The 11,597-nt window shown below is 54.7% G+C and overlaps 2 protein-coding genes across 5 annotated transcripts; both read right to left on the reverse strand.

Annotated features, from left to right (window-relative positions):
- Positions 1 to 59: 59 nt before the first annotated feature.
- Positions 60 to 3,754, reverse strand: kansl2 (KAT8 regulatory NSL complex subunit 2). 2 transcript variants are annotated; one of them, XM_003977880.3, is made up of 10 exons: positions 3,585 to 3,754; positions 2,779 to 3,049; positions 2,534 to 2,706; positions 2,350 to 2,464; positions 1,963 to 2,126; positions 1,710 to 1,888; positions 1,528 to 1,624; positions 980 to 1,233; positions 392 to 598; positions 60 to 222 (listed from the first exon to the last, which is right to left on the reverse strand). In XM_003977880.3, exons 2-10 carry the CDS (start codon positions 3,027 to 3,029, stop codon positions 142 to 144), a joined length of 1,521 nt encoding a protein of 506 aa, XP_003977929.1. In that variant the 5' UTR covers positions 3,030 to 3,049; positions 3,585 to 3,754; the 3' UTR covers positions 60 to 141. The 2 variants fall into 2 exon arrangements, with proteins under 2 accessions (XP_003977929.1, XP_011617408.1); XM_011619106.2 differs by having other exon boundaries at positions 1,725 to 1,888; positions 3,585 to 3,753.
- A 198-nt stretch (positions 3,755 to 3,952) lies between these two features.
- ccnt1 (cyclin T1) lies at positions 3,953 to 10,738 on the reverse strand. Of its 3 annotated transcripts, none has more exons than XM_011619109.2 (9): positions 10,533 to 10,738; positions 9,939 to 10,020; positions 9,736 to 9,864; positions 7,532 to 7,592; positions 7,169 to 7,231; positions 7,035 to 7,080; positions 6,626 to 6,789; positions 6,480 to 6,550; positions 3,953 to 6,379 (listed from the first exon to the last, which is right to left on the reverse strand). In XM_011619109.2, exons 1-9 carry the CDS (start codon positions 10,703 to 10,705, stop codon positions 5,129 to 5,131), a joined length of 2,040 nt encoding a protein of 679 aa, XP_011617411.2. In that variant the 5' UTR covers positions 10,706 to 10,738; the 3' UTR covers positions 3,953 to 5,128. The 3 variants fall into 3 exon arrangements, with proteins under 3 accessions (XP_011617411.2, XP_011617410.2, XP_029690251.1); XM_011619108.2 differs by having other exon boundaries at positions 7,035 to 7,089; XM_029834391.1 differs by having other exon boundaries at positions 7,035 to 7,098.
- Between the last annotated feature and the right edge of the window lie 859 nt (positions 10,739 to 11,597).

Here is an 11,597-nt window from a genome sequence, read left to right on the forward strand (position 1 = left end):
GCCCGTCCCAAACTGGTTTCACTGGTGCCTTTCGCACAGCTCACAAATACCAACACGGGTCCAACAAAAGACTTTATTGTGGAAGGAAACATAAGGTCAGAGGAAATAAATAAGGAGCAGGAAGGTCCTGCAGCTGGACGCTCATCTGGATCCAAGGGCGGCTCCTGGGCTCTGTCCCGCTCCGGCGGCCTCCTCCTCACCTCCACCCACCCGCGACTCCACCTGTGAGCCACAGAGAGAGGATTTACCTGCTGACACAGGTGAGTTGCTGCGGGGTTTATCGTAATCTCCAGTTTATAAAAGAACTAATCTACTGATCCCAGTTAGCTTAATGCTAATGAAGACTGGACGCCACCATCGCTAAGCTACCCTGACCCAAGCGAGCTTTAACCTGGTCCTCCGTGATGGGCTCCACGTCTCTCTCGGACGCATCCTGTCCCGAGGAGTCCAGGTCCAGGTGGTCGGGGTGTTCTGCCGTCAGTATGTCCATGGGGGCCTCGGCGATGGCTCTGATGGTCTGGTCCTCCAGCGCCAGGGCCGTGTCAAACTGCAGAGGGGACGGGGGGCCCTGCATGCCGTCCCCCTCCACATCCAGGTCCTGGAGCACAGAGGTGTCATGAGAGCTCGGTCCTGACCCGATCCGACTGTTCCTCACAGGTGTCTAATCGAGGAGCTCAGGAAGTGGCTGCAGCTTAGACGAAGAAGCCACTTCCTGTCTTTATGTTTGGAACGTCAGATGAGGAGGAAACTTTAGCTTTGTTAGCTTCCTGCTAACAGGAAGTCCGGGTTAAGGCCCTGACACTGGACGTGGCAGCTGATTCTAACGCGTGGCCCTCGGCTGCCTCGCCTAAAGATGGTAAACCAGAACCAGAACTGAGATCTAAAACAATAAAACCCAAACACGGAAGATCAGACCCGTCGGAGCAAAGCGGGGAGGCGGCGTGAGGATCCGCCACCGGGGGTGTGGGGGTGTACGTACATCACTGAACTCCAGGGGCAGGTTCTCCGTGGGCTGCAGCTCTGCAGCACTCAGGTACATGTCTCTGCTGGTGGCCCCCAGCGTCTCCGGGAGGGGCGCCTCCATCTCCGGCTGGAACATCGGGGGTGGCAGGATGAGGTGGATGGGGCAGCGGGGGTCTTCCGACTGGCCCATGTGCACGGTGCGCTTGCACGGCACGCCCTGCGTGCCCGGACAGGCTTTGAAGAGCACCTGGCTGCCGTCCTGGTAGATGTCTGAGATCTGGAGGTTAAAGACAACCGCACCCAACTGGATACCATCAGAACAGTTCCCAGCTCAGGTTGGACGCGGTCCAACTGCTGGGGTTAAAACAGGTCAACCTTGTTCCTTCCAACTGAATAGACCAGCCCCGGGACGACAGGGGGCAAGTCCACAGACCACAGGGAGGAGCTGCTGTGGGCTCCCTTTGAAACCAGCAGCTACCAAAAGCAGCTGGTCTTGATCGGGGCCAAGGGAGGCGTCCCGGGGAGGACGCTGGGACACAAAGACCGACCCGGGTCAGAGGATACGTGAGAGGCAGTGGCGAGCCAGCGGCAGGCAGGGGTTGGTGCAGCGGCCCCCCTCCACCAGAGAGCTGCACTTCTCGGACGCCGTTCTGGAGTGGGGCTGCGACAGAAGGAGGAGGCGGTGTTGACCCGAGTCAACGAGCTAAACGTCTAGCGTCAGAACCAGCTGCTGTCTGTGAGGTAACCTGATGTCGTCGCACCTGCGTGGCGCCTTCCGTCACCGCCTGCCTCCTGCTCCTCAGCTGCCGGTGCAGCAGCGCCTCCACGCCGTAGCGGCGCCGGTACCGCCGCAGGGCTTTGAGCTTCTTTAGGTTCTCCCTCTCCTTCATGGACAGACCTTCTGGTCCCGTGAGCAGGCTGCTCCCTGGTGTGGAGACAAAAAGTTGCGATGGCGAGGACCGTGGCGGAACAGGCGAGCCCGGAGGTCCACGTCCTTACCCAGAGACTCATGCTCCACCTTCCTGCTGTGCAGGTACCTCCTCTTCTTCTCCTTCAGCAGGTGCTGCAGCCGCTTGAACTGGTCGATGTAGAGCGACTGCAGCCGGATCAGCTTCTCTCTGGTGATCAGCGCCACCTCCTCTGCTGTGTAGACACCTGCGTGTCTTGGGAGAGGGACAGGTCACCGTGACAACCAGCTCAGACACACACCTGCATTCAGACGTATACAGACGGCCAGCAGGACCTGCAGAGGCCCAGAATGCCCCCCCAGAGAACAGACAGGCCCTAGCAACAGCCTAGTTTGATCATCTTCCCATGCTGGTCCACTCTGGTCCCAGAGAGAACCAGAACACAGCAGCACGGGGACAGACGGGAGGTCCAGCCTACTTTAAGGGGTCCTCGTGGTCGCTGTCGATGCTGTCTGCCTCACTCTCCGGGTCTCCCCGCCACGTCTGGTCCAGCAGGAGGGGGCCCTGCTCCTCCTCGCTCAGACTGTCCTCCTCTGCTCCACACAAACACCAGGTTAAGACCCGGAATCTTTCGGATCGACGTCTTTACCTGCGGCGCTCACCGAGGGCACGGGTGGACTCGGAATGGCCTCCGTCCAGGGCGAGGGCCTCGGGACGGCTGTACCCGCTGAGCTGAGACAGAAGCGTCTCGGGGGAGGGGCTGCACAGCTGCTTCCTCATCTGTGCACGCAGCGCCATGGCATTCCTGCGAGCGTGCTCTGCGCAGAATGTGACTCTGGAGAGCAGAATTCACACATCAGCATCTTGCCCACCGTACACCTCGTCTCAGGGCGCATCTTAAACCCACCCGTCTTTCCTGTCGCCCTTGGGGGAGGCATTAGGGCAGCGTTTGCCGTTCTTGGTGGAGACGTAATTGCACTGCTTGAACGGGGCGGTTTTGTCCTCCAGGATGTGTTTGATGCAGAACTCCAGGCCGTCCAGCCGGGGCAGAGAGCAGGGTCTCTGGGCAAACGCACACGTCTGGGGCTCCTCGGGGCGAAGCGTCTGGGCAACGCGAGTCCGACTGGAGGGCAACACGTGGATTCTGATCCGGTTCATCGTCCGTCGGAGAAGTGGAGCTGCAAGAATCAGAACCAGAGGAAAGGACACAGAATAAAGCCCAGGGAGAGCAAAGGTTCTAGTCACGTGTTCAATTAGGGGGTCGAAATACGTCATTTTGCGTGTAACCAAGTTCTGTGACGCAGCTGCATTTTCAGCATTTCTTCGGTACCCTTGGACCTAAAGCGGGAGGGCGCAGATCCAAGAGAAGCACCGACACACCTTCGTGTTCAGGTAGAAAACCCGGACGGGCGTTCGGGCGTCGCGTTGCTCAAACACGCCTTATGTTAGCGACCGTCAACATCGAACACGTCGCCTGCAGTTGTGCTCAATAAAGTGTGACTGTTCAGACAAGTGTGCGTTTATTAACAACAACAACAACAACCACCTTTGTTTCTCCTGGAAGAATCGGACGCTGTTTGGAGCGTCTGCCCGCCTCTTTACTGCGTCATCCGTTCTAACCCAGGCGCCATCTTGCGTTAGCTCATGCTAACGCGCGCTGACGCGAACAAGCTAACGCTCGGGTTTACGGCCAAAGGAAGCGGTCTTACGAACCTGCGGGTACCGCGACAACTCTTCCTCTCCGTCGTCAAGTTGCTTCGAATCCAGGCGATGAAGGCGGCTTTGCTTTAGGCTGATCACCTGCTCGTCTTCCGGATCACCGCTGGTACCGAGCGGCCGCTGCCTGTGCTGCTAGCGCGACTTCTTCTGCTGTCGCGTCGACCAACCGGTTCGCGGCCGCCCCCTGTCGGTCGCCTGTAGTACCGTCAAATAAAAACACGCCAGTGGCATTTTTGACGCAGTGGCCAGTGAAACGCCTGCTGTTGTGCAAAGACAGGTGAAAAGGAGGTAACAAACAAAATCAGATGCTTCTGCTCTGATGCGCAAAAAAAGCACCCTGAGTGATTAATCACATCCACAGATGCCATTTTCTTAAAATATTTATTGACTTTGACGTAGAATAAACAAGTCACATATCAAAAGAACAGTGTAGACATAGAATTTCCAGATGAAAACACATTTCATTTCCAGACCTGAGTGACACGGAAACGACATGAACAAACGTTGCATTGTTGGCGTGTGTGTATGTGTGTTTGTGAATGTTTCCACCTGTCTCTCGTGTGGCGTTCAGACTCTTTAATAATGGACAGTTCATGTTTTCAAAGCTCTGCAGCCTGGGAGGAGAGCGTGTTCTACAGTCTGCTGTGTTCCTGCATCTAAAGCAGATAGCTTATTTCACACATCATTAGTGCCAAATGTAACAAAATGTGTCCCTGTTGAAGTCCTTTAAATGCATTTCCACAGAATTCCAAACCCTCCAGTCTAAACTCCGCAAATGTGCAAATTTCAAATCATAAGACTTTTTATTTTCCAAACTTATAAAAACAAAACTATTAAATAGAATAAAAATTCTGAGTTTCATGTTTGTCGCTCAGTTTTGGCTGAAAGACGAGGGAAAACATTTTTCCTACAATTTAGCAGTGAGCATTCCCAGACTGAGGGTTTTCCACAGCAGAGTCCAGATCTGCCCTGCAGGTAGAACGATGGGGTGTGGGGGTGTGGTGGGGAGGGGGCAGTCACAGTATCAACGACCACCACCAGAGACAGATGCCTGCTTTGACTGGATGTTGTGGACTCCTGAACCTCGTCACATGTTCGGCGTCTTCTTTAGTGTAACCAGGATCATTTACAACCATTTAAAACAATGACTGCAGCACTAAAACAAGTTTCCAATAATACATCTGTGTTTTTTCCCCCCCATTTTTTTGTTTTAAAATGCCAAAACAAAGATATTTCAGGTGTTCACCGATTCACTGTACAGGTGTCAGAGGGCAGAGGCTTCATGTTCTTCAGGTTTATGGCTGCTGGAGAAGAAAAACACTGATCGGTGCTCTGGAGACATGCACTCTCAAAACCACCCTCCTGCACGCAAAGAGTAAAAAAGCTCTCAATAAATAACAGACTGTAAAAACATTAGGAAAAAAATGGACCCGCGGGGGGGGGGCTGGCCGGATGGTAGGGGCGGGGGCAGCCACCCTCTTAAATATAAAAACCAGACCTGTACATTCTGCCGTCAACCACGCTGTAAAGTCAGGAAATCATTTTGGTAGTGGCGGCAAAGGTGGGGGTGGTTCTGAAGGCAGGGGCGGGGGTCTGGGGTTGCCGGCTCGGGGCCCCCCGCTGTACCGGTACTCCCCGTACTGGGTTCTGTAGTCAAAGACGGACGGCTGCGCCGGCTGGACACCCTGAGCGCTCAGGAGCGAGTTCAGCATTTCAAAGGTGTCCTGGTACTCATTGGACTGGGAGCTGCCCCCCCCTCCGTGACCATTAGTGTCCAGCTTGTCGCCCTTGCTGTGCGTGTAGCCCCCCTGGTGGTGTGGGACACCCTGGGGGGGCAGGAGGTCTGAGGCGTGGCCCAGGGTCTGGCCCGAGGACAGCGACGTGAGCTGGTACGGGTTTCTGGAGGACTTGCCCAGCTTGGAGGGGGGGTGGGGGCCGGGGGCAGCCGGGTCCTGCGGGTGCGCCCTCTTGCGTGAGGTGGACGAGGAGGAAGAACCGGTTCTGGAGAAGTCGGCGGAGACTTTTTTGCTACTTCCTGTGGCGGCTGCGGAGCCTGAGGAGTGTTTGTGTGAGGAGGAGGAGAGCGAGGAGCTGCTGGAGGAGTGGTGGTGGTGGTGGTGGTGGTGGTGATGGTTTGAGCGCTCTCTGTGCTTGTCCCGGCTCTTGCCCTCCTCCCCTGCGCCCCCCCTCTGCTTTTCAGGCACTCTGATGCGGACCTTGATGTCGGGGTCCTGGCCCCGGGCGCCGTGCCCGCTACCGCCCCCTCCTCCGGCGACAGGGAACCGCATCTTCAGAGCGCTCCTGTCGTGTTTCTCCTTCTCCAGCGGGATCTTCAGGATGATGGGCGACGGGCTGGAGATATCGGAGTAGGTGGCGGCCGGGTGCTGGTGATGCTGCTGCTTCCTCTGCTGCTGCCCGATGAGAGCCTGGGCGGCGTTGGCGTAGTCCCTCTTCACGCTGGCCTCCATGTTCTCCAGCTTCCTCTTCTGGGCGGCCAGCACGTCGGCGTTCTTGGCCCGGTACTCGCTCAGCGACACCTTGGCCGGGGTGTGGACCTCGCTGTTGCTCTGCTGCGCCTCAGGAATGCCTTTTCCCGACCAGGTCGCCGCGCTGCCGGACGCGACCTGCTCCTTGTCGTCCATGAGCGCGGCGGACGCCGGCACCGACAGACTCATCAGGCCCGCCACCGTGCTCTCCGAGGACGCCATGGAGATCATGTTCATCATGGTGTCCCTCTGATCGCCGTCCTCCTGCAGTTTGGGCTTGGCTTTGGGTGTTTGGCCTCCGGCCTGGAACACGAGAGAGGCGGGGGTCAAACTCAAAGGTCAGTAGCTGTAGCGGGTCAACCCCGGAGCAGCAACGTGGCGGCTGAAATCTGCACACACAAACCTTCCAGTTGCGGATCCGCTTCAGTCGACTGGGCGTCTTCTCCAGGATCTGCAGGAACTCGTGCGTGAGCTCTGAAATCACCACACAAAGTCTTAACTCTGTCCCCTGGAGGGGGGGAGGGAGGGCGACCCAGCCGTGACACGTACCGTCCAGCAGCTCCAGCGTCACCGTGGGGTCCACGTACTCCCACCAGTGCTTGCCGTCGGTGGACACCGGGATCTCCCAGTTGGACCATTTGCAGGCGAGATGGATGCAAACACAGGCCACGACGGGGGGGCTGTACTGCAGGCAGAAGGTGGTCAGGTGCAGACTGGAACAGGGGGAGACAGAGACGAGAGAGGCGGGGGTCAAACTCAAAGGTCAGTAGCTGTAGCGGGTCAACCCCGGAGCAGCAACCGTTAATAGCGGTGATTCTCACACACACACACACACACACACACAACAAAGCTGAATGTTTACGCAGCAGCTGACGAATCACTCATAAAGGAATCAGTTCCACAGCTTCCCGTCACCGCTGACGACGGTTAAACCCACAGAATCAAGACACTCATTTACCTGTTGGTGGCCATAAAGTAGGACGTTTGGGCCAGGTCTTTACTGGCTGCAACAACAACAACAACAACACACCCACACAGGTAAATCCAGAGGCAGTGATGCACAGAAACACCAGAGAAGAACTAGGTGCTCACCTCGGACCAGCTGGGTGCACTTCACCACGTGGGTGTGCGGATGGTCGATGGTGATTTCGAAAGCTGCAATACAAGAGGAGGTTTGATCAACCACTTCAGCTCCTTCACACAGCTGGGGCGCTTCCAGCGGGCTTCAGGAGAAACCCGCTGGAATCCAGAATTCTGTTCTAGTGAGGCAGACGTGAAGGTAGCAACAGGATCCGACCCTCACAACAGCCATCATCATCATCGTGACAGAACACACACATTTCTCAGCTGGGTTAGCTGCTAATGGACTGTGGACTGAACAAGTTAGCATCATTTTTACAAATCACATGTGAGTCAGGAGGGAGATGATGGAGCGGCTCTTCCTCCCAAACTTACCCAAGGTCTGGAGGATTATGCTCTCAAGAATGACCAGGTCTTGGGCTTGTTGCAGGTAGGCCTGAGGTTGAGAGGACAGGCAGTTACTCACTGGGAGGCTAACGGGCCTCCCCAACACCAGTACATCTGAGGACGCGAGCACAGGTATGACTACAGGTGAGTGCCCCTCACAGAGAGCCTCATCTAAGGCTAAAACCGACCCGTTAACCATCCGCAAGTCAGGAAACAATTAGAGGAACACTTGAGGAAGGTGCCTACGCACAACCAATCCAGATGTCTGGAAGTGTGCGTCCGCCTGAATCCAAGCACGTTTGCTTTGAACATCCGGATCAGGCTCCTCCCTCACCAACCCCGCTAATAAATGAGCATCAACCCTCTCTGACCATCGGATAAACCAGCCGCGAGTCCGAAGAGGAACTTTACCGACTGGTGGAGACGCTCCTCAGTGAAGTGGAAGCACAATAAATGTTGTGTTTGGCACAGCGCCCCCCTGTGGTGGGAATGAAAAGAGACAATGGAGGGGGGCTTGTTGTGGCGTCAGGAACCGGGCTCACATGCTCAACACTAGTCAGGACAAGTCAGTGGATTGGTGACCAAGAAGCCCCCCCATCCTGCCCCGGAGCAGCCTGTTGCCCACCACGGGGTTCTCCTCCTGGCTGTGTCCCACGGTCAGTGACATCACTGGTCCACCAGGACTTGGTTCCGACCTTCCAGCTCTGTGTAAGCATGAGACCTCTCTGAAGACACCTTTGAGATCAGCCCGTCATCATGAGCAGGCGCTCACCCACGCCGTCGCCCGACCAGCATCATGGCGACTGACTGGACCTGTCACCAGAACACCGATGCTGAATGGAGATGGAATCAAGATCCTGGCTTTCAAACGTTGGCGCAGAAAATCGCAGAATTTGACTGACGGGGAACGAGAAAGCCCCGGGCCCGCCTTCACAAAGAGTCCTCTCCCTTGGAACTCCCTGGAGCCTGTTGCTAGGCGACCGGGTCACCCAAAAGCTGTGATTGGCTGTCACGAAAGCAAATGGGCTCCCAGTGACTGGCCTGTGAAAATAGCCACCATACAACTGTGTGACGGTGTAATGAACTCATCAGAGCAGTAAAATTCCAGAACCGGTCACAGCGGGCCACTCAAACGCACGCACGCACACAACAGTACACAACACAACACAAAACACACACCCTCATGCTGGAATATAACGGAGGAAACTCATTGGATGCAGCTTTTTAAGCTAGACGTGACCCCGCCGATCCGGGCCAAAGCAATTAGCACGTGGATTAGTTCCCCCCAGCAACGCTTCTGCAGCACATCCCAGAGGTTCTGAATGGGGCTCAGGACTGGAGCCTTCAGGTCTGGAGCCTTCCTCCTTCAGGCTCCACAGCTGTTCAGCCCCTTGACCTGGGAGCGACGTCATGGCCGACGTATCGGCGCTACGAAGTCAGAAAACCAGCCGGCGACCTCCACGAGTGCGATTCTGACGCTTGACTGGATTCTCCCACTTTGGGGCGTTCCATCATAAAGTTCTGACTCCGAAGTCGGAATTTCCGACTTGACAAATGGCGCGCGGCATGAATACAAAGGTTCTAGGGGCCCCTTTTATTAGTTAACTGTAAAAAGTGAGAAGAGATTAGGCAATTTCACCGTTTATCATCCAGGACTGACCAGATACGAGGTGGCTAAACGAGAGGTACAACCCAAACTCTGCATCAGCAGAGGTTCAGAACCATCGGGTTGGAATTGTGACATCAAGGTCGTAAAAATAGCATAAAATGCGCTACCTACAGAGACCTGCCAGACCCTGACAGCCATGTCGGGTCAGCGATACGACCCTCGACCCATTCCCAATGACACCAGAAAAACCTGGAGGACAGGTTACCATGAATGTAGATGAAGGGTAACTTCACTGATCATTTGTAGCAGCATAATGATTCGGAAAAGATACCCTTTAGTTGTTTTCTCTTTAAAGGGCTCAGAGGAGCACCGTGCGCTATACAACATATCAAACCTAGAACAGGGAGAGTAGTCAGGTGACATAATGCCAACATGGCTGAATGTCTACATTAGCCGTTGTGAGATACAATTAGCAATATATGTGGGAGACAATCATCAACCCTATGTTGAAAATAAACAGCTAAAATAAACTCAAAGCAGGGATAACCCCCCCCCCCCCCCCCACAAAAAAAAAATCACTCACATCACTGCGGATGTCTGGAGAAGGCTCCTGAGGGTTGAGACACGCATGGGCCACCTTGATGACATGTTCCAGTTTTCGGGGCTGTTCCTCCACTTTGGCAGCAAGAAAGAGCGCGGCGGGAGAAATGATCTGACGGAGACGCACACATGAGGTCAGGAGCTGAAGGGCAGGCTGGCGTGAAGGCGTCAGGAAGGACGACTTACATTCCTGTGGAACCTTGTGAAGGACTGGACCATGTAGAACCGATGCATGTACACGATAGCGGTGTTGATGGTGAGCTGGGACCTGATTGAGCATGGTTAAAGGAACATACAACAAGCAGATCAAGACAAGCCAGCTGACTGCTCTGCATCTTAGGGGTAGAAACCCTAGCATTTGTGGCTCACTGTCACCTCACCATAGCTCGATAAGAGCTACATCTTACAATAACAGGGCTAAGGACAAAACACGCCAAATAATTACACTTTAGATGATAGTTTCAGTCTGTACTTTTGAATCTGAGCGACTGTGAAAGCCAATGCTAATGCTAACGTCCCGGAGGCCCGCTAATCACGCAGGCCTTTATACACTCGTTAGCATGTAGCCTGCATGCTAACAACATTTCTCTGAAAACACAAACGAGCGCATGAAACACGCAGATGAGGCGAATTAAGACAAACGATGTTAAAACAAACACACGAGTGGTCCCAAACCGGAGCCACATTTTCAGCCGAACCGGCTTCGGGACCACCTGAACTTGGCTAACGAGCTACCATCGGCTAGCCGAGACACGAGCCGTCCGCTCCGACAAAAGATACACATTGAGCCGCTGTCCCATGTCCTGGAGCAGGTTGGCTGCTTGTTGTCTGTAGGACAGCTCCTTGTCCGGGTCAAGTCCAGCTCGCCGGGACGGGTTGTTGTCGATCTGTGCCCGGGTGTAATACCATTTGTTGTTACAGTTTTCGGGGACAGAACTGAACGAAGCCGCCATCACTGAGAAGGACGAGAGTTTAAAATTTCTCTGCGTCACAGGAAGTTACGTGACTTCCGGGAAAAGGAAAGAACTCTAAACGGCTTCCGGTCCACGCTTTCAAACGCGGCAAAGAAACTTTCTAATGTACAGCTGGAGCTACGTCTTATACCGGTCCCTTAAATGTCCTCTGACTTTCAATTGTGGTTATTTTACTTGTACCCAAAGAAGACAGTTGCCTCCCTACTACCTACTACTGAACAAGTTTCACATCGCCCTCAGGCAGACAGGTGATTCTTGTAAAACTAAGGTGCCCTTGTCTGACACTTAATCAGCAGGAATACCATGGACATGGAAAATGTGTTCCCCCGCAAGGTTAGCAGTCTCTGGAGGATTTGGGAGCTTGGGCAAGGCTGAAAAGTGAGTGGATATAGAGAGGTGATCCACAACTGTGACTGGCTCAAATGATCCACTTTCCTCTGGATTAACAGAAGACTTGTAACAAAGCCTAAAGCAATGTGGGATCAGGGTATGCCTGCGTCAGGTAGGCAGGGGTGGGCATAGTCCCGTCGGAGCATAACGTACGGGCTCCAACAAAATCCTGATTGTCTTTGGTCTGCATTGGCCACCAGAACAAGTGGTGGAGCAGGAAAATGGTCCAGCTCATCCCAGGGTAACGCGCATGCTTGGAGGTGTGGCCCCACTACAACACCCGAGGGCAGACAGTCAGGTACAAACAGATGGCCATGTGGACCAGTACCTGGAACTGTGCCCTGACCCAACGAAGCACGCCGCATGTCTGTGGGGTCCACAATTGTGACCCGAACCTACAATTAAAATGACCTATGCCAGGCATGTCCAAATCCAGTCCTCGAGGACCACAATCCAGCCGGGTTTTCTGTCCTACCAGGCT

The sequence above is a fragment of the Takifugu rubripes genome, chromosome 3 (genome assembly GCF_901000725.2).
Source record: "Takifugu rubripes chromosome 3, fTakRub1.2, whole genome shotgun sequence".
Taxonomy (NCBI): domain Eukaryota; kingdom Metazoa; phylum Chordata; class Actinopteri; order Tetraodontiformes; family Tetraodontidae; genus Takifugu; species Takifugu rubripes.

What these genes read in the sequence shown, in the direction of transcription:
- kansl2 (XM_003977880.3), bottom strand. Translation starts at nt 3,029, where the DNA reads ATGAACCGGATCAGAATCCACGTGTTGCCCTCCAGTCGGACTCGCGTT. An exon ending in GGTGGAGCATGAGTCTCTGG is followed by an intron (nt 1,889 to 1,962) that starts GTAAGGACGTGG and finishes TCTCCACACCAG; the next exon opens with GGAGCAGCCTGCTCACGGGA. An exon ending in TGCCCCTGGAGTTCAGTGAT is followed by an intron (nt 599 to 979) that starts GTACGTACACCC and finishes TCTGTGCTCCAG; the next exon opens with GACCTGGATGTGGAGGGGGA.
- ccnt1 (XM_029834391.1), bottom strand. Translation starts at nt 10,705, where the DNA reads ATGGCGGCTTCGTTCAGTTCTGTCCCCGAAAACTGTAACAACAAATGG. An exon ending in CATAATCCTCCAGACCTTGG is followed by an intron (nt 7,232 to 7,531) that starts GTAAGTTTGGGA and finishes CTTGTATTGCAG; the next exon opens with CTTTCGAAATCACCATCGAC. An exon ending in GTGCACCCAGCTGGTCCGAG is followed by an intron (nt 7,099 to 7,168) that starts GTGAGCACCTAG and finishes GTGGGTGTGTTG; the next exon opens with TTGTTGTTGTTGTTGCAGCC.